The 20427-nt window shown below is 42.2% G+C and overlaps 1 protein-coding gene and 1 long non-coding RNA gene across 4 annotated transcripts in view; one reads left to right on the top strand and one right to left on the bottom strand.

Moving 5' to 3' along the window:
* The first annotated feature begins 8299 nt into the window (after positions 1 to 8299).
* On the top strand, positions 8300 to 20124 carry LOC308458595. The gene is made up of 3 exons (XR_013977588.1): positions 8300 to 8499; positions 10091 to 10206; positions 19998 to 20124. It is a non-coding gene; the product is annotated as an uncharacterized lncRNA (long non-coding RNA).
* The window catches only part of CWC22 (CWC22 spliceosome associated protein homolog), a 37972-nt gene continuing 30295 nt past the window's right edge, over positions 12751 to 20427 (bottom strand). For all 3 annotated transcript variants that reach the window (XM_081023833.1, XM_081023834.1, XM_081023835.1), the window contains exons 19-20: positions 20058 to 20263; positions 12751 to 15823 (exon numbers count right to left, since the gene is read on the bottom strand). In XM_081023833.1, the coding sequence (XP_080879959.1) occupies positions 15288 to 15823; positions 20058 to 20263 (742 nt within the window). In that variant the 3' untranslated portion in view covers positions 12751 to 15287. The remainder of the gene's footprint in view (positions 15824 to 20057; positions 20264 to 20427) is intronic.

Raw genomic sequence — 20427 nt, 5'->3', positions numbered from 1 at the left:
CACCCCTACTTGGAAGAGATGGGACATGCAAACTGACAATTCTCTTAGGCTGCATCTGATCTTCTTGGACATTGTGTAAAGTGGAACTGCTAGGGGCAGCAAGTCCTCTGTTGGTTTGAGGGCCCTGGCCACCCTTGGAAATCAATGCTGACGTCAGTGCATGTATCCTTTGTTCATGCACACGCAACCTGGCGGCTAGAAATAAGCCACAGATGGCACCGCAGGTAGGAGACCTGTACGGAAAATTCAGAGGTGTACCAGAAGAGAGGTTGAAATTTCATAGTGGGAATAAAATGCATAAAACACTGCCCAAAACTTTGCATCTATGAAGTTGTGAGTTAGTGTCTCCACAAGGCACCAATCCATGTGCCTTTTGGGGGCCCTGCTGGTAACAGTAAGTTTACATGGAAAAAGAGAAACAGTAAGTTTACATGGAAAAAGAGAAGCCAGAACCCAAAATCATAGAGTTGTAGAGTTGGAAGGCACTCTGAGAGTCATCTGGTCCAAACCCCTGCAATGCAGGAATCTTGCCCACAGCTGTCCCTGGGTGGGCATGAACCACCAGCCTTCTGGTTAACAGCCAGACACACTGACCCATTGCACCACAGTAAATTAGCTTGAGCTCTCACTCTACAGAACTACTCTGTAGCAACATAGCTACTGGAGCAGACTAAATGAAGGTCTGTGATGGAATCCCTCCATCACCAAAGTCCCCATTCCCAAGGTATGCCCCTTGTTCGCTGCACATGGGGTCAAAGTGATGTAGCCCCATGCCACATAGTTGAGATTCACGCACCCTGCTGAGCTTATATAGCCTAGTGGTGTACAGTGCTTGGCTTCAAAATTACCCAGAAGCCTGCCTTCCACTCATGTTGAACTCTTCCAGGTAGGTAGCCGTGTTGGTCTGCCATAGTCAAAACAAAATTTAAAAATTCCTTCCAGTAGCATCTTAGAGACCAACTAAGTATCTGAAGAATTGTGCATGCACACGTGAGCTCATATCAATAACAAACTTAGTTGGTCTCTAAGGTGCTAATAGAAGGAATTTTTTTATTTTGTTTCTTCCAGTGAAATGCACCAGTTGGGTAAAAGATTAATGCATTGCAGGGAGTTAGGTGTTTTGATTATGTTTTAAGATATGCTGTAAGCCGCCCAGAGTGGCTGGGGAAACTCAGCCAGATGGGCAGGGTATAACAACAACAACAACTAGATGATCCTCATAGTAACTTCCAACAATATGATTCTATGAACTTCCAGTGTGCTTAATTTGAGTTGGCTCTTGCACACTGTGTGCAGAGCTTTGGGTCACTATTGCAGTATTTATAAGTTCTCTCAAACAAATCCAAAGCAAGTGATTTGAGAAGCAAGCGTGCCTGACTGTTTTAAACCATTACTGGTAGTAGAAGAGAGTATTAACATAGTTTGTTTTTTTACAGTAAAGTGGTGCACATCCAAGGCAAATGTTGGAGCAGCTGCTTCAAAGATTACTCAGAATAAGAGAGAGAAAAGACACTGTTTTCATACATTTTGTTTCTCCTGGCAAAGCTAGAGGTTGTGCACTGGAGCAACGACCGTCAACTTTTTCTGATGCTTCTAAGAATTCTTTTGCCAAAATACTCCCCAGACTAGTGCTTAAAAATAATGCCTGACTGAAATAACCTTGCACCAAAGATACTGCAGCCCAGTTCTATGTATGCTTACTGCAACATCCTCAGGAAATCACTGAGGATCAGGGCAATACAAAATTGTTCATCATAAAAGCTTATGCACCCCAGCACTTTTATCTACCTCCATCCCCTCCACTTTAATTGAAATCATTTGCATCACACCTATGGTCTGTTCATAAAGAGCTGCTCCACTAACAGATTCTTTGCAAGGTGTGACATGTTGCACCAGCACCATGCTACAAAACCGATTGCTGCTCTAGCCCTACAGAGAGGTTGACACCGGGGACTCAGCTATACAAGGGCAAATAAAACATTTTAAGTGCGTTTTAAGTGCATTATGCACATGTGACGCTAGATGGCGGTCGTGAGCTTAATGGCAAATTCTCTCTCTCTCTCTCTCTCTGGGGTAGGCACCTAAGGCCTGGTGGCTGGATGTGACCCAATTGCCTTCTTAATCCGCCTGCGGATGGTCCGGGAAGCAGCGTGTTTTTATTTGAGTAGAATGTGTCCTTTTATTTAAAATGCATCTCTGGGTTATTTGTGGGGCCTGCTTGGTGTTTTTACATGAGTAAAATGTGTGCTTTTATTTAAAATGCATCTCTGAGTTATTTGTGGGGCATAGGAATTTGTTCATTCCCCCCCCCCCAAAAAAAATAGTCCGGCCCCCCACATGGTCTGAGGGACGGTGGACCGGTCCCCTGCTGAAAAAGGTTGCTGACCCCTGCTCTCTCTATATATAAACACTTTTTTAAAAAAGTATTTTCACAGCATTTTTAAATACGTGTCTAGATTCCACCTGAGTGTCCTTCTTTTATATAGACACATATATAAATCTTTAGTTGCAAGAGTGCAAAGCTCCCAGGTTTTGGAACGCTACGTGAGAAGGCCCAACTAGCATGAACTCTTTCATTGCTGAGATAGCGGGGGGGGGGGGGGGGGGATGGGAGCAGGGATTATTGGGTTCTTGGATTTATTTTTATTATGTATTTTGTGGTTTTATCTTGTGAAGCGCCCTGAGACTTGCGGATACAGGGTGGTATACAAACAAACAAACATATAATAATGACTGATGAAGGCCAGGGTTCTTAATGGGTGATGGATGGTTTCTGTTTTTAGTATTGTTTGGGTTTTTTGCATGTTATTTTTATATACCTTTTATATGGTTAGAGGTTGTCTTAGTGCTAGCTTGGTTTCATTGTTATGTGTTGATAAATATTTTTTTAAATGATAGCAATGCAGTCCCTTCAGATGTGCCTTATAGAGTAACCAGCATACACATATTTTGTTTTCATTTAATTACATAGTTTATTAAAACCCCAGGTTTGCCCCTAACATTTACTCAGAGTAGATGCATTGAAATTAATGGACCTATGTATGTCAGGGCTATTATCTTCAATGGGTTTATTCCGAGTAAAAGCTGGTTGGATGCAACCCCAATATCCCCTTCTTCCTTGACCTTTAAAGCCCTAAATGGCCTTGGCCCAGTATACCTGAAGGAGCGTCTCCACCCCCATCATTCAGCCCGGACACTGAGGTCCAGCTCTGAGGGCCTTCTGGCGGTTCCCTCACTGCGAGAAGCCAAGTTACAGGGAACCAGGCAGAGTGCCTTCTCAGTACTGGCACCTGCCCTGTGGAACGCCCTCCCACCAGATGTCAAAGAGAACAACAACTACCAGACTTTAAGAAGACATCTGAAGGGCAGCCCTGTTTAGGGAAGCTTTTAATGTTTGATGCATTACTGTATTTTAATATTTTGTTGGAAGCCGCCCAGAGTGGCTGGGGAAGCCCAGCCAGATGGGCGGGGTATAAATAATAAATTATTATTATTATTATTATTATTATTATTATTATTATTATTCCCACATTTAACTTTTTACTACTCTTCAAAGTATTGCTAGTTTCCTGGCTGTAGACATTCACCTGGCTGTTTTGTAACCCATGCTTCATTCCAGTTCTGAAGCCAGCTTACACTCACAGTAAAGGAAGTACTGTATTAAGGATTGCGGGGGGGGGGGGGGGGGGGAGAGAGAAACTAATTTTCACAAGTGTGCCCTTGGAAGCAAAGTCAGGGAGGACTGTGCTTGAGCAAAGCCCAGAGTGGAAGACAATCAGAGGCTGAATTGAAATCAGACGAGTCAGACAAATATTTAGGCCGTCTAGGGAATGTGATTCTAAATGGCAGGGACAGAAGTACCATGCTTAATCCATTTTTTGTTGCTGCTCGGCAGCAGAAAAGAAAAACACTTTAGCACTGATTGGATAACACTTCCATTGTACAGTACTTCAATCTCTGCTCTTGGAAGATGGTAGTTCTCCTTAATAGCATGGGGGGGGGGGTCACATCACATGCTGTTTACAGTTCCATGTGTAACTATGACAAAAATCCCTCTCGCTTAAAGTTTATGGTGAAATATTTCTGGTCTTTGGCCTCTTCCTAATCGAGATACAGTCTTCTTCACCTATTATCTCAACCAACAGATGAAGCAATTGTGTTGTGGAAGATAGGCTGTTGGTTCAGGACTGCAGGAGACAAATCCCCATTTAACCATAAAGCAAACTGATGGCCTTCCCCGCATCAGTAGTTTTGTGCACACACCATGCTTTTAAACATATGACTTCCTGGGAGCTGTAGGAGGTGGGGAGCTGTAGTTTGTTTAGGGTGGGGACAGCTGCAGGTCTGTGGGGAGTAAACTACAGTTTCCAGAATTCTTTGTGGAAAGCAACATTCTTTAAATGTGCAATGTGTAAACAGCCAATGGCTCCAACTCTCTGGGAGTAAGCCCTATGGAGTTCAAAGGGACATTCCAGCACTGGGTGAAGTTTCATTCACTTCAGTTAAGCATGTACTTTGCTGCTCCAAAGCTGTATGAGTTGTAGCACTCACTCTGACCACTGGATGGAGATTTTAATTATGTGAAAAATAATACTGTAGTTATTTGGCCATTTACTGATTCTCTTTTTCATAAAGGGCTACTCCTGCTTTTCCATCCCTCGCCAGCCACCTCCCGCATTGCATATGTGTGTGTTTGGTGGGAAAGGTCTAAAGCAGGGAGCTTGCTCTGAAGCACACAGAGTATTGTGTGATTTAGAATCTGGGACAGTCAGAGGGCTCTGAATTGTGCAGGGAACCCATGTAGATAGAACAGGCTGGTCTCTTCAAACCTATCCCCAGCGGTTTTAGATGATGGGCAGAATGGGGCCAGCTTGAGACATGCTGGGCCTGCTCCCAGCCTGTTCACATGTTGGGATGCAATCGTGAACAAGTCTAAAGGTAGCTTAGAATATTGATTCAAACAGAATCGTTTATACATTTGTGTCCTGAATTGCTTTCCCACTGAGAAAATGCTTGTTACTGCCATTACATTATATATCTATATATATAATTTAAAATATATATGCAGTACTTTTTGTTCCTATATGATAACACCCCTGCTGTACAATATTATTACTGTAACACATTCATTAATATAACATGGGTTGTATCTGAAAGTTTAATGCATTATAAAGCATTTTTTTTGCTATCATAACCTAGAATCTACATTGCACTTGAATCCTACTAACTGTTCACATTTGTCTCCATCGATACACTGCATTATTACTGCAGGCTGAAGAGTCATCAGAATTGTTCACATATAACACTAAGTCAAACCAAGACTTAGCATAAAAGAGCAAACATGTGGGCCCCTAGAGAGATTGCAGCCACTTTGCTCCCCGCTCTAGTTATGCTATGCTGAGCTAACCCATGGTTTGGCTTAGCATGCCATCTAAATCCAGGCTACATGGTTTAGCTCTCACAAACAAACAAACAAACCACAAGCTATAAAACTTAGAACAAACCTTTGCTACAGGATGTGGTTTGCCTGGAGCGTGATAAACCAGGTTTATTCACTAAACCAGGACCATACACTAAGCCAAACCATGGCTTGGCTTAGCAAAGCGCAGCAGCAGCAGAAGGAAGGACCGAAGTAGCTGTAACCTTTTCTTCAAGAGCCTGTGTTTTGCTTGCTCCATAAGCCAAACAAATGTTTTGTGCAAACCAGGCCACTGATTGTACATTGGAAGTTAAGAGTATTTGCTATAGATCGGATTAGTTATACAAGGTATCCTGAATATAAATTCCTAGGCATATACTGTTTACTTCCGCCATTCAAAAATAGTTTGCATTCACACTGAGCCATCCAGTCACACATACCTGCATCTCAAGTAAAGCGGTGGAAGTTAATTCCACAGTTAAGCACAGAAGATCGCAACCTTCCACGCAGGTACCTAGGAGTACACCACACTGAACTCAGGAGGACGAATTTGTAGGTAAGCATGCATAGGATTGCACTGTTAGGCGTTAAATCTATATACCCTTACTCGGAAGTAAATGTCATTGAACAATGTGGGTTGGATCGCATGCCCTATTGCTTAATACAGCCTCCAGATGTTCTCAGCTCACTGACATGAATAACTCAGTTACGCATTGTTCAGAGAAACAGTTTTCTGCAACACAGTCATATTGCTCTATCTATCAAGTGTCTGTATGTAGTGGGGCCCCCATGTGACCTTCAACACTCTTTTAGTTTATGAATAGTATGCAGCAGTATCTGAGCTTGGCACTCTCATATTAAACATTTGTGCAAGCACATTGCTTTCTAACGTAATCGTTTTCTAACATAATGCTGGTGTAACAGTCAGCATGTCACGCCCAGTGAAGGATTCACTACTGCAGCAAATGGAAGGAAAATTGGCCGTAGGTATGACACAAATGATTTCATCCAGGGTATTTCTGTTTAAACGCACTCAGTTCCACTGAAGTTAATCCAATCCAAACCAATGCTGTAATAAACGCTTTTACCTGTAAGCCCCACTGAACTCAATGGGATTTACTTCTGAGTAGACTCAAATAGGCCTGGACTGTAAATTAGTTTAAGTGTGCATTTAAATCATCGGGCCATGGCTCATGGCTAACTCGCTCCATTGATTTCAATGGGACCAACATTCAACCAACTCAGTTTGGATCTAACCCAATGTGACTGGTTAAGAATCCTTCATAAGTACATTTTTACAACTTGGTGTACTACACTCGGCTGCACCTTATTTATCTCGGTTTTCCATTAGCAATGATTTTCGCTGCCATCTCCCAAGCAAGCAAAAGTATAACCGAATGAATGGTTTTCATGTAATAATTTAAAACTGTTTTTTATTGTAAAAGAAATAATAGGGCTAGCATTTTTAAAAACAGTTTTACTTTACATCATTTGCACTCCTATGTGGAAGCAAACCCATTGAAAACACTGGGGCTTACTTCTGAGTAAGCATGCACAGAAGAGCACTGTTACGAGATTCATCCTGACATTGACAATTTCAATTTTTTTTTTAATGATGAACTAATCATCCTTAATCTAGTAATTTCCCATATGCAAAAGGGACACATTCAGAACATCCATTTTAATGGAGGAGCCAGTTTTGTGCACACGGGGTGTGTGTGTGCGCGCGCACACACACGTGTGTAATTGCTCCCTACACTGAAATGGATGGGGATGCTCACTTGCAAAGGTCATCTTGGGTAACCTGTGCAACTGTGTACTTCATTCATTAACAGTGCAAATCTAATACTGTCTGTTCAGAAGCAAGTCCCACTGAGTTCAGTAGGGCTTGCTCTCAGGTAAGCGTACATAGGATTGCACTGCAGAAATACATGCATAGGGTTGTACTGTTGTAAGGCTGTGCACACACTAACCCATTTGTAGCACAAAAATGTTTTTCTCAACCAGAATCAGACATGCCTGTTCTCAACATGTTGCTTTCAATCTAGGTTGATTCCAGATCCTGCTGTCCATGGAGATGAATGTGGTTACTTGATATGCATTTGAAAACCCATCCTTTGCTTAGATTATCCACACATTTCCCTCCCTGTACATGCTCCAGGTGTATGAAGAAGGAACTAACAATTGTTATATTGGTACACCTCCAACCACAATGCCATTGGGCACACTCCCCATTGTGGGGTAATGAAGAACCAATCAGCAGTGAGCTTTCATTTTTGAAATAAATCCCATTCCTCAAGAACCACTTTTCAAGGGCAAAAAGAATAGCAATAACTCTATATTGTGTGTGGACTACATAGAAAAAAAAAGTACTTGCGCTCTATTGATTCTAGAATAAAAACTTGTATGTTTGCAGCCTAAATGTCCTATGCCATTCTGGAGACCGTAAAGCAGGGGTCAGCAAACTTTTTCAGCAGGGGGCCGGTCCACTGTCCCTCAGACCTCATGGGGGGCTCGACTATATTTTGAAAAAAGGAAGAAGAATGAATTCCTATGCTCCACAAATAACCCAGAGATGCATTTTTAAATAAAAGCACACATTCTCCTCATGTGAAAACACCAGGCAGGCCCCACAAATAACCCGGAAATGCATTTTAAATATAAGGACACATTCTACTCATGTAAAAACAAGCTGATTCCTGGACCGTCCGCGGGCTGGATTTAGAAGCCAGTTGGGCCAGATCTGGCCCCCGGGCCTTAGTTTGCCTACCCATGCCGTAAAGCATGGGCTAGCTGATTTGATGTAAAATATCCTAACAAAGACCCCTGAAAGCATCTCAGTGACGTCACAGTGCATATTATCCTAGTTTCTAGTGGTGATCATTGACAAATGACATACTTGATTCACAACTTTCTGATCTCCGGTACCCCACCACCCACAGTAACCCACACAAGGGTGGTCAGTAAATAAAAGCTAAAGTAATTGGCTCATTGTTTTAGGAGAAATCTAGGCGGCTTCTCCATGTCTTACACAATTCCTCCTGTTGACTGAGCTTAATTGTAATGTTGACTTGTGCCAAGTAAGTAAGCTTTAGTTATATATCTAATAGTTGTTAAGCACCTAAGAGGAATGGCACAGACCTTGGGATTACATTGCTAGTCACCCAAGCACATGCTGTACTTAAGCTCAAATGCTGCTTCAAAAAAATAAAAAATCTTGTTACGGTCGTACCTTGGATCCCAAACGTCCTGGAACTCGGATGTTGTCGCCCGAATACCGCAAGTGATTGTTCCAGTTTGCAAACGTTCTTTTGGAACCTGAACATCCGGCGGGGCTTCCACGGCTTCTGATTCGCTGCAGGAGCTTCCTGCAGCGAATCAGAAGCCGCAATTTGCTTTTAGAACGTTTTGGAAGTCAAATGAACTTCCGGAACGGATTTTGTTCGACTTCCAAGGTACGACTTTGTTTGTTTGTATTGGTTATATAGACCACCCTGTTTTATGCAGGTAGCTGTACCTGTTTCAGGAGAAAAAAAACGGTTTTGATTCTATTTTGGTTCAAAGTTGAAATCGGTTTTGCTAGTTTAGGAATTCCTATTGGTGTTTAATGAACCCATTATGTTCATGTCTGTGTACTCCTGCCTGTATGTCAATTCCTGTTGTTTTCTGGGAATGTACTATGCAGTCCTACACATGCCCACTCAGATTTAAGCTGTAGGACTGCAGTTGCCATCACCGCCCCCCCCCCCAATCCAGCATGGCTAAGGGTCAGGGATGATGTAGTCCAGTGGGTCACACATTCATCACAACTGGGCATAGGCAGAACATGCTCTCCCAGCCATTGGGAAACTGCAACAGGCTTCATTCATTGCATACCCCTCAACTATCCCGGAAAAACTGGGACATTGTTTTTTTTTGCATGAGAGCACCAAAGCCATTTTGGGTGGCATGATCTTGCCCCCCCCCCCCAGCAGGCTTGATTATTGTAACTCGCTCTACGCGGGGCTGCCCTTGAAGCTGACCCAGAAACTCCAGCGGGTGCAGAATGCCGCGGCGAGGCTCTTTATGGGGTCCTTGCCGTGGCATCACATTCATCCAGTGCTTTACCAACTGCACTGGCTTCCGGTGAAGTGCAGGGTCAGGTTTAAGGTGCTGCTTTTGACCTTTAAAGCCCTTTGAGGCCTAGGACCCATGTAACTACGGGACCGCCTCTCCTGGTATGCCCTGCGGAGGACCTTAAGGTCTACAAATGACAACATTTTGGAGGTCCAAAGTTGCAAGGTGGTTAGATTGGTCTCAACTAAGGCCAGGGCCTTTTCAGTACTGGCCCCGACTTGGTGGAACGCTCTGTCACAAGAGACTAGGGCCCTGCAGGACTTGACATCTTTCCGCAGGGCCTACAAGACAGAGCTGTTCCGCCTGGCCTTTGGTTTGGACTCAGTCTGACCCTTATATTTCCCTCCCCTTATGGTCTTGATTTATCGGCTACTTTAAAATGAGGCAGCATTTTAAATTGCATTTTAACCTGTATTTTAAATTGCCCCGCCCCCATTATGTCTTTACTGTGATTTTACTGGTGTTAGCTGCCCTGAGCCTGGCTCTGGCCGGGGAGGGCGGGGTATAAATAAAATTTATTATTATTATTATTATTAATTTATTTATTATTTTAAGGGGCTGCGACCTCATGTGCATAACGTGACTCACCTGGGAGCGTGGCCCAGAGGACGCATCCTGGTTTGTGGCCTGGACATGTTGGAGGGTATGCCATTGGGGCTTAACTGATAAAGGTCTGCATGGCATCCATAGCCCTGACAACTTTCATTTTTAGAAACAAAGCCCTGTAGCTGGGAAGCGAATGTTGAAAGTTTGAGCTAGAGTTAAAACGGACATTAATCTCGACTTTCAGGAAGGCAATGATTTAACAAAAGACTGCAGAGCTGACCTTGTAAACGGTCAACCAGGACACTCCATGCAGCTCACTTCAAGGCTTTCTGCGCTTACGTTTCTTCTACACCAGGGGTCTGCAACCTGCGGCTCCGGAGCCACATGTGGCTCTTTTACACCTTTGCCGCGGCTCCGGGGCAGATACTAGCGAGGGGAGGAGGCGCATTGTGCGCCCTGACACTCCCCACTGTGGCGGGTGCTGTACTGGCTGTGACGTCGCATGGGGGCGGTGTGTGCGTTAGTCACGCACCGTCCCGACATCACCTTCCCGGCCGCTGTCAGATCGGAGGGCAGCGGCGCGCATGCTTTAAATGTCGCAATGGTTTTGCGGCTCCCAGGTTTTTTTTCTTCGGAAACGGGTCCAAGTGGCTCTTTTTGTCTTAAAGGTTGCAGACCTCTGTTCTACACAAACCTACAACCAATGCAATTATGGAAATAAGATCTGCTATAAATAGTGTGAAATTGAGAGCAGTTTAGATTATACAGGCCCGCAAAGCGAAGTAACCTCTACTTATAATTTTCTGCCCTTTCTACCCAAACCGGCAATTACCTCCACATTTGTAATCAAAGGGAAGGCAGATTGCAGAATGTGGCACACACTGCCACGGGTACGTGGTCGGCTCAGTCCCATCTTGACGTGTGCCCCCACCTGCAATTAGCTATAGCCTCAGATGACTCCTGCAAAAGTTCCAAAGGCAGCAGGAGGTCAGTGAGAGAAACGCAATGCTTTGCAAAAGGAGGCCATGTTTCAAAGCCAAAAACGGTGCAACCCCATAAATGCGTTTATTCATCAGTAAGACCCATTGGTGATTAGTGGAACTTACCCCAAGGTCGGTGGTTCGAATCCCCTTGACAGGGTGAGCTCCCGTTGCTCGGTCCCTGCTCCTGCCAACCTAGCAGTTCGAAAGCACACCAAAGTGCAAGTAGATAAATAGGTACCACTCCAGCGGGAAGGTAAACGGCGTTTCCGTGCGCTGCTCTGGTTTGCCAGAAGCGGCTTAGTCCTGCTGGCCACATGACCCGGAAGCTGTACGCCGGCTCCCTCGGCCAATAAAGCAAGATGAGCGCCACAACCCCAGAGTCGGCCACGACTGGACCTAATGGTTAGGGGTCCCTTTACCTTTAGGTCTGTATAGCAGTGGTGAGGAATCATTTTCTAGCCTCAAGAGCCACACGGGGAACCTTTTTTTGGGCTGCATACTGAGGACGGGGGTGCACGAAAAGGGCAAAAGCAGGCAAAACAATGGATGCGGCTCTTAAATCTGTACAGGTTACCTTCTAGTCTTGCAAGAATCGGGGGCAACAACACAAACACACCCCTGCAAATATGTAAACTGAATTTTCAAAACTACACACTTGAAGAGCCAATTGTGGCTGTGCATACTTTAAGATGGCTTATATACTTTTTACATCTACTGTTTTTCCGTGTATTAGACGGCAATCTCCCCCCCCCCCAAAAAAAGATCAACAACTCTGGGAAATTCTCCTTAAAAAAGCTTAACAATTCTTGGCAATCTCCCCCCATTTTCTTAATGCTGAGTCCCCCAAAATAGGGGGTGTCTTATACACCCAAAAATAGGGTAATTCACACTGCATAATTAAAACAAGATGGTGGTGATGGTGATTATTTTACGAAATAATGTCCGTGTTTAGCTGTTCATTCATGCACTTTTAGTGCCCACTCTAGGAAATCTGTTCAAGTGATACAACTAAGGCTGATGGTTAAAATGATTGTGACAGACGGGTTTAGTGTTTTCAGGCTTTAAATAGACATATTTCACCAATACACGTATTTTGTTTTGATTAGTAGCTGGTAAATGATATACCAGATTAGGCAGGTGCCTTTGCTGCAGTTTTTGGCACCTCTTAAAAACCTTTTAAACTAAGCCTGTCCAAACACACATATTTGACATGTATTTTAATATGCCATTTGATTTTTACAATGTGTATTTTTAAAATGGGTTTTCTTAATATTCGGGGGGGGGGATATTTAACTTGTTTTAAAAATATCTGATTTACAATTTAGAATTGTAGAGTTGGAAGGGTCGATAATTTTGACATATACAGTGGTACCTCGGGTTACATACGCTTCAGGTTACATACACTTCAGGTTACAGACTCTGCTAACCCAGAAATATTACCTCAGGTTAAGAACTTTGCTTCAGGATGAGAACAGAAATCGTGCTCCGGCAGCGTGGCGGCAGCAGGAAGCTGAACCTGAAGTGGTGCTTCAGGTTAAGAACAGACCTCCAGAACGAATTAAGTACTTAACCTGAGGTACCACTGTATTTTATATGGACAGCTTAGAGGTTTTGATGATCAAGCATTATATAAATCCTATCAAAATACAATTATTCTGATAAACAAGCAAGATGTTCTAAGTCTGCTCATGTCCAGATTACAGATTTTATTTAGGAAAATGAATTCCAAATGCGAAAACAGAAATAGGCACAGAGAAAAATTTGGAATACCTGTTAAGACAGTGGCTTCACAACCAGAACTGCAGATCGGAGGGCTTTCAGATTTTCAATTCTTTAACAAGAAGCCTTTGTGGTCCCTGGGGCAAGTAATAGCTAACCAGTTTTGTGACAGCTGTTACTGCATCTTGGTCTGCATCAATTAAGGTGCATTAGATTCCCTCCCATTTTTTTTGCATCGCAGTGTCCAATACATTATGTGAAAGAAGTCACACTGATTTCTGCCCCAGAGGGATAAGCTGTATTAGTCAGTTACAACAAAGAGTATCTTAAATGGCACTTATAAGGCTAAAAGAAACATTTACTTCATGGACTAGAGAGTTTCACCATGTCCAATGTAAAAAATACTGTTCTCGTTTGGCAGACTGCGGGTGGAATTCAATACTGCGCTATGAGAAAACATTGCATCTGCACCAGCATTTCAGCTTGCCAGATGTGTACAGCATCTGCTGATAAATTAGGTGAATCCCACCCTATAAATCTACACGAAGAGAAGTACAAAGAGGGAAGAGGGAAAAGAATAAACGGGAGTTTGTCATTCCATTCATTCAAGCGCTTCAGATCAGAGTTGTCCTAGCTGAAGTCAAGTTTTATATTTAATCACAACTTCATAATATGAGAATTTTGGCCAACAACTGGCATTATGGGGAAGTGGGGGAGAATTAAAAAAAGGCTAACTTGCAGTTTACACAGACAGGTGAACAATCTAAGGGACTTCTGGTCTGCCAATAGCTGTTTTGCTCCTTGTAGTCAGGAAAAAAAACCCAGAACAGGGGAGGAGGGTGGAATCGTTCTGTTTGGCAATCAGAAATGCTTGCTCTGATGGAAGGGTCAAAAGACAGCAATGTTGAATTCCTCCCAAATTGGCGGGAGAATTGATTCCCTCCCCCGATTCACGTTTATGTTTGACGGAGATAGAACAATTTTCAAAGCCGCTTCACTTCTGCTACCCTCAGTGTTGGAAAAGCCGAAGTGATTGTTCATGTTTATTGGGGGGGGGGGTCAATTATTCAAAGAGATTATAGAGCAATACCATTATCTATATGGCTGGTATCCAGAAAGTTTGCCATTATCTTTAAGTATTTAGTTCTGATTTTGATGCAAGTTGAAATGCTCATCAAAACCACATTAAAAAGGTATATATATATATATATATATATATATATATATATATATGGGGGGGGGGGTGATCTTAAAATCAGAAGAGGAAAAACCCCTGAGCAAGATCCAGCATCATGTGAGCAAATACAATGGGATTTCTCCTGCCTCTCTGCATCTCTCTCTCCCACCCCCACCCCCCATATCTCTGGTTGGTCCACCAACCATCCTGAGCAGATTCTTTGAGATTGCTGGGGGGAAGCAAAGAAAGAGGAAATCCATTGTACAATCAAGACACCAGATAACATTGAGCCTTGAATGAAAGCAATTCAAAATCTCAACCGTGTCTCATTTTCCATAATTATACACTTTTCAGTGGTAGTGAAATAATACTTGAGAAATCCACATGCCACCTTCATATAAATCTCTCCGAACCCATGAGTCCATTTTTTTTTAACAAAAGAAACTAATAAACATCCAGCAATCTTTCGTTATTTTAGTCCTAATTCAAATGACATATCCAATCTTGCCCCAAATATGCTGAAAACATCTAAGACACTGTTCTGTTTCAGCTAGAAGAGAACTCTGGTATTGGCACTCTATGAACTACAGGTTTTTAAGATCTAAAGAAAAATAAAATAAAATAAAATGTTATCAGCTGTGTAGGCCAGCTTTTAAAAATTGTCACCTATTCTCAACTGCATTTCCAAGAGCAGAACTTGATCCATTAACAGATTTTTAACATAGTTGATGCTTATTCCCTCCAGATCTGATGAAACCAAAGCCTCACATTAGTTTTCTGAACTTTTTTGAAGCTCTGAATGTGAACAATGTGGGATTATCAGGTGTAAACATACACAACTGAGTTCTGTAATGTCTAAATTCTAAGCAGCAGGTTGCAGTTTTCTCATCAAAACTAATAAAAAACCGCTATCAATGTTGTTCTGCAGTACAAACAAATACAGGGGATTTGTTATTTCTGACATGAAACCTTTTAACGTCTGTACCATAATTGGAAAATCACCTAAAGAACGAAAACTAAGGAATGTGTAGCACTTTTAAAGAACATAAATAAAATTTACAAACAAGTTTGTAAAGCACTAATATTTCAGTAAAACAAATTGCTTGACTGTTTTATTATCAAAATAAACTACATTTGATTGCTCCTGGAGTCAAAAACCTGTAAGCAGCGATCATAAAAAGATGGGTTACTGGAAACATTCAAAATTCCAATGATGTTTACAAGTACTTTGTACAAAAAGTCCTTTAAAGATGTTCCGTATGTTGCAAAAAATACAGCTTTCACCACAAGGCAGAAGTATTTGCATTTCAAAAGCAGTCTACTAGAGTCATTTGCGCCTATGTGGGGAATCGCCCCTGTGCTTTCGCCTGCCCTCATCTCTCCTTGACTCTTTAAATTGGTCCGGATATTGCCTGGGCTCATCCATCCTGGGATTGGGATAGTTATGGGGTCTCTCTCTAGACTTTGATCTGTCTTTCCTCCGTCTGTGGAGTTCACCATCCTTATCACGGCGACTGTCCCTCCCTTCGTTATCAGAAAAAGAATTCTGCCTTTCGGCCCTCTTCTTCTTAGATTGGCTACTTTTGCTTTCCGAAGGCATATTTCTTTCCTGATCCCTGTCCTTTCCACCGCTGTAGGTGTTCCTGTCAGCGGAATAATCTCTGTCATGGGAGAGTTTCTGTGGTGCATCATCTCTCCGACTTAAGTCTCTTGAATTCCTGTCAGCATTCCTCTCAGCACCATTCTCCCTCTCAGGCTGCCTCTTCTCTTTTTTCCTGTCAGGCTGTTTCTTACGACTTCCTTGCTTTCTCTTGGCATCTCTGTCCGACGCTTTCTTCTTCTGTGATTTCTGCTTTCTCACACCTGAAAGGATCATAAACAGAATTTACCCTTTTAATATATTCACATTCCTTTATTTGCACGTCAAAATATATTGGCTTTATTTAAAGAACCTACAGCAGGCTTCCTCAACCTTGGCCCTCCAGATGTTTTGAGACTACAATTCCCATCTTCCCCAACCACTGCTCCTTCTAGCTATGGATCATGGGAGTTGTAGGCCAAAAACATCTGGAGGGCCGAGGTTGAGGAAGTAAGGGGAAGGACCACCAATTTCCCACTGCAACAAAGACATTTAAGCCATTCTGGGGTGTCTTCTCAACTCTCTGGAGCAAACTGAGCTGCAGACAGGAGGGAAATAAACCTAAATAGACAATAAGGAATATTTTCTTCTCATGCAGTGAGACCTTTCGCTCCAAGCTACAGAAAATTTTACAGATACTTTGACAATCATATTATCAAGTTGTGCTCTGGGTACTGAGCTTGAGTTAGTAACTGTGGGTGTGTTCATTTCCTTCTCTTTGCTGAAGGTTTTTCCAAAACTTGTGGGAGATATTTAGCTTGCTCTGTTATTTGGACAACAACTCAGAGAAAAAGAGAGAAAAATCTATGTAATGTCAACATTGCTCATACTACTATTTCCTACAGACTTTGTTAGATTTTAAAAGTCAGGAAAGACAGTTCAATTCAGCTCCATTTTACTTTCCTCTCAAAATCCAGAGGGCCAAATAATTTGGACTACTTAAAAATAATTTTATTCCCCATCTGTGTACTGGTTTCATTTTTACATTTAGATCAGTAAACAGGTAGGGAAGAGGGGGGGATATTTAACATGGGAACTGGAACTCTAGACCATGTAAAAAGTATCTTAGGAGACGCATATTCTTTACCTTTACTCAAGTTCTTAGTACTTAAGGTAATTTCCGTGCTGCAACATGAGCGCTTGCATGTGCCCTAGACTAATGGATGTGCATGCAGTTCTTTCTTTGTACTATTTTAAGAATTTGCAACTAGAAATTGGGACTTAAAATATGAGCTGCCAAGGTATATTCACCATCAGCAATAATATGCTAAACAGACTCGCTGTTGGGACGAAAAGATGACTACACAGCACATCACTGAAAACTGACCGTACTTCTTCCTACTGCATGTATTGTACAACATGCTGACCAGATTCATCTTCCTGTCTTTAGATAACAAGGAATTGGCTGATCTGTCTTCAGTGGCAAAAAAGTGGACAGTTATGCCCAAATGCTAAGCCACCTGCCTTTGGAGGATCTGGAGTGGGGGAAAGGGGGAGCAAGAAATATCTCCTTATATGAGCAGAAAGAGTCTCACAATACTTTGGATCAAAATCACCATACCTCATATACATTGCCTTTATGGTCCTTGCAACGAAGCAGTAAGGTATTGTTATCCCCCTATCACAGACGTAACTTGCCTAGAATTGTCCAGTGATAAAGTAAGATGTGCTGGGCTTCCTATGCATGTTCATAACTTCTATGCTATGCCAATAAAATGAGCACTTCCTGACCACAATGTTCTCAACACAGCAGCTTTAATGCTGTGTTGTGATATGATGAATTAAGTTGTCAGTAACTGTCCCATGGTCTGACTTTTAACTGAAAGTTACAATGAAGTTTCAAAAGGGTGATGATCCTTCAGATTACAGTGGTACCTTGGGTTGCATACGCTTCAGGTTACATACGCTTCAGGTTACAGACTCCGCTAACCCAGAAATAGTACCTCAGGTTAAGAACTTTGCTTCAGGATGAGAACAGAAATCGTGCTCTGGCAGTGTGGCAGCAGCAGGAGGCCCCATTAGCTAAAGTGGTACCTCAGGTTAAGAGCAGTTTCAGGTTAAGAATGGACCTCCAAAACGAATTAAGTACGTAACCAGAGGTACCACTGTATTTATTTTCAGTCGTTTGACCTCTCAAATTTAAGTCTTCGATTTTCCCTTGATTGCAGGACTGTAAGTTAATTTTAGTGCAGTTTTGTCCCTGCCCACCCAACCTTATACTGAAGTACAAATTTAACATGCTGAGCATTTTGAGAAGTAATTCAATGTGGTTTGGAGACACTGGGATTTTAAAGGAGATACATAAAGGAAAGCCCAGTGGAAGGCATTTGTATAGAAGCATACAGCAAACTTTGGTATCTGTTAAAATATAAAGACCTGCATTCCCCTTTACAAAAAGATACAGTGGAGTAAAACCAATAAAGCTTTAGCACAATAGTCAAGTTTTATAGTAGTATCTTCTTGAGTTTTCTGGTACAACCCTGAGGTCTGAAAGTTGCTGAAAACAAAGTCTTGACTCCCACTACTTCTGCTAGATAGACATTCTAGATATCCTCTGCCAGACATTCTGGAAGCACTCCTCTAAAATAATGCAACATCTTCATTGTTGCAGAATTACACAAAGATAAAAAGTACAGTTTGAACAGCAGCAAACTACTAGCCTGAAGTTCTCTTCACAAAACTTTGCAAGTAAAATAGAAGCTGACTCTTGCATCAAACAGTCTAAGTATCCCTGGCTTTTCATCATTTTGGCAATATTTCTGCTTGTGATGTACAAAAAAATGAGAGAAATCGTAACAATTCAGAGCATACCGCTGAGACTATCAAATCATTTCATTAGGGTATCTTTTTTTTATCCAATGGGAAAAAGGATAAAACATTAGAATAGAATGTATTAAATTAAAACCGAACAGCAAAAAGAAAGAAAGCCCTGCGCACTCTAGCAGAATCCGTTAATTTGTCACCAAGGACCTCCCTGGTTCCCATCTTGCTGCAGCTGTCTATGCAGGAGCCATCTGGCTCTCTGCTGAAATGCCACTTCCCTGACCCCGCTTCCATTCTGCCTTCCTTTACTGCTCTGGTGTTACTGATGAGTTGCCTGGTAATAGCAATAAAAAGCAAACGCTGCAAATTACGGAGGGCTGCTTTTCATGCTTTCATAACCTACACTGGGTTTTTGTGAATCAGAAGACTTCTGCTCTTAAAACCCACCGATAAATCTAATTTATTTTAAGTCAGCATGCTTCTTGCCTGCATAAGCTCATGCTGGGCGATCATCTGCTCTCACAGCTAACTGCGTGCGTGATCCAGACTGGGCTAGCAGGCATTATTGGGCTTAATAAGGTTCAATTATATAATTCATATCAACTAGTTGGAATGAAAAGTCAGTAGAAACACTCGCTCAAAAATACTAATTATAGAATGGAAGTTACTAGATATGCTGCTGTCAGCAAAAGTACCTTGGACCCGGAAAGAAAAACACAATACAAGCTGTTTTACGTTCAGTCATCATAATGGTAGAATGCTACCATAAATATTTTCTGCTTCAGATACACATATCTGACACACACGTACACAGCAACAGAGAAAGAGCTGCTTATTGTTTGTTTAACTGACAAAACTGGCGGAGAAAATAACTTGTTTACACATCGGCACTGCCTAAGGCGGGGAGAGAGGATTTAAAGGTGACCCTTTAGCTCCTAACACACCGTTGTCCACATTGGTAGTTCAGTATCTCACTGCTGAACAGCTTGAAGTGAGTTCTTCTGCGTCACTATGATACGATGGCCATGCAATAGGCTTGTTTGGCTGCCTATTACAAGTCACGACATGAGCCATTCTAATTATCCAGGTGCTCACATTTTGAAACCTTCAATTGTGCAAACGAGTCAGATCCAGTTTTTCTGCAGACTAGCCACTCAAACAAGCACGCTCAAACTGCAATTCCAAACACACCTACTAGGGACTATGACCCATTTAAACACAGCAGGGCTTACCCTGGGATAAAACTGTTTTTCCAAACAAGGAAAGGGCTAGTTATCAATATTTCTTTCTTTCTTTTTACCATGTATCCATTTCATTTTCAAGCTAACAACTCCATGTGTAAATAATTATGAAAATAATGCATCGTAAATCAGTCTCCCAACAATGTGATCTGACTTACTGAAATCACATGGGGCTGTGGTTGAAATGCAAACATTTGTATTTGCCTAGATTTAAAATGTGGGCTTTGTTTTGCAATAAAATACCTAACGTTATCCAGATCAGTCTGGGAAAGAGTTATACGTGCCATTTTCAGGCTGACAATGCATTGTTGAAAAAACTCCTGCAAGTTTCAAATAGCTAAAATCAACAGGAACTAATAAATGAGTAAATAGATGCTGCTATTTTTTTCCTCAGTTAATGTGCACCAGGGCATGCAGAGTAAAAAAGAAAGAGAAAAAAGGTGGAACTGAGTACCAGAGTCACTGCTGCGCTCACTGTCAGATGATGATTCACTTTCACTGGAGGACTCTGAACTGCTGCTGCTGCTGCTGTCGCTACTGTCATCCTCTGAACCGGACGAATCAGATTCTGAAGATGAAGACGAATCTGAGGACTCCACATCTTGCTTCTGCGTCATGATAATTTTTGGTGCATTCTTCAGATGTTCACGTAGCTCATCGCTAGTTAAAACACATTGAGCACGTTATAATTTAATTGGCTGGTACAAAGGCAAAGCGTTACTTCTCTCAGCTGTGTGTCCCAAATGTGAACTCGTTTGTTTGTTTTTGCTTCACAAAACTGACCCAGGTACCACTGAGCCAGTCCCTATCTGCAACGCCCCACC

The sequence above is a fragment of the Podarcis pityusensis genome, assembly GCF_964106645.2.
Source record: "Podarcis pityusensis genome assembly, chromosome: 1".
Taxonomy (NCBI): domain Eukaryota; kingdom Metazoa; phylum Chordata; class Lepidosauria; order Squamata; family Lacertidae; genus Podarcis; species Podarcis pityusensis.
The sequence above is the reverse complement of the archived record's forward strand: the minus strand, read 5'-3'. Positions and strand labels throughout refer to the sequence as shown.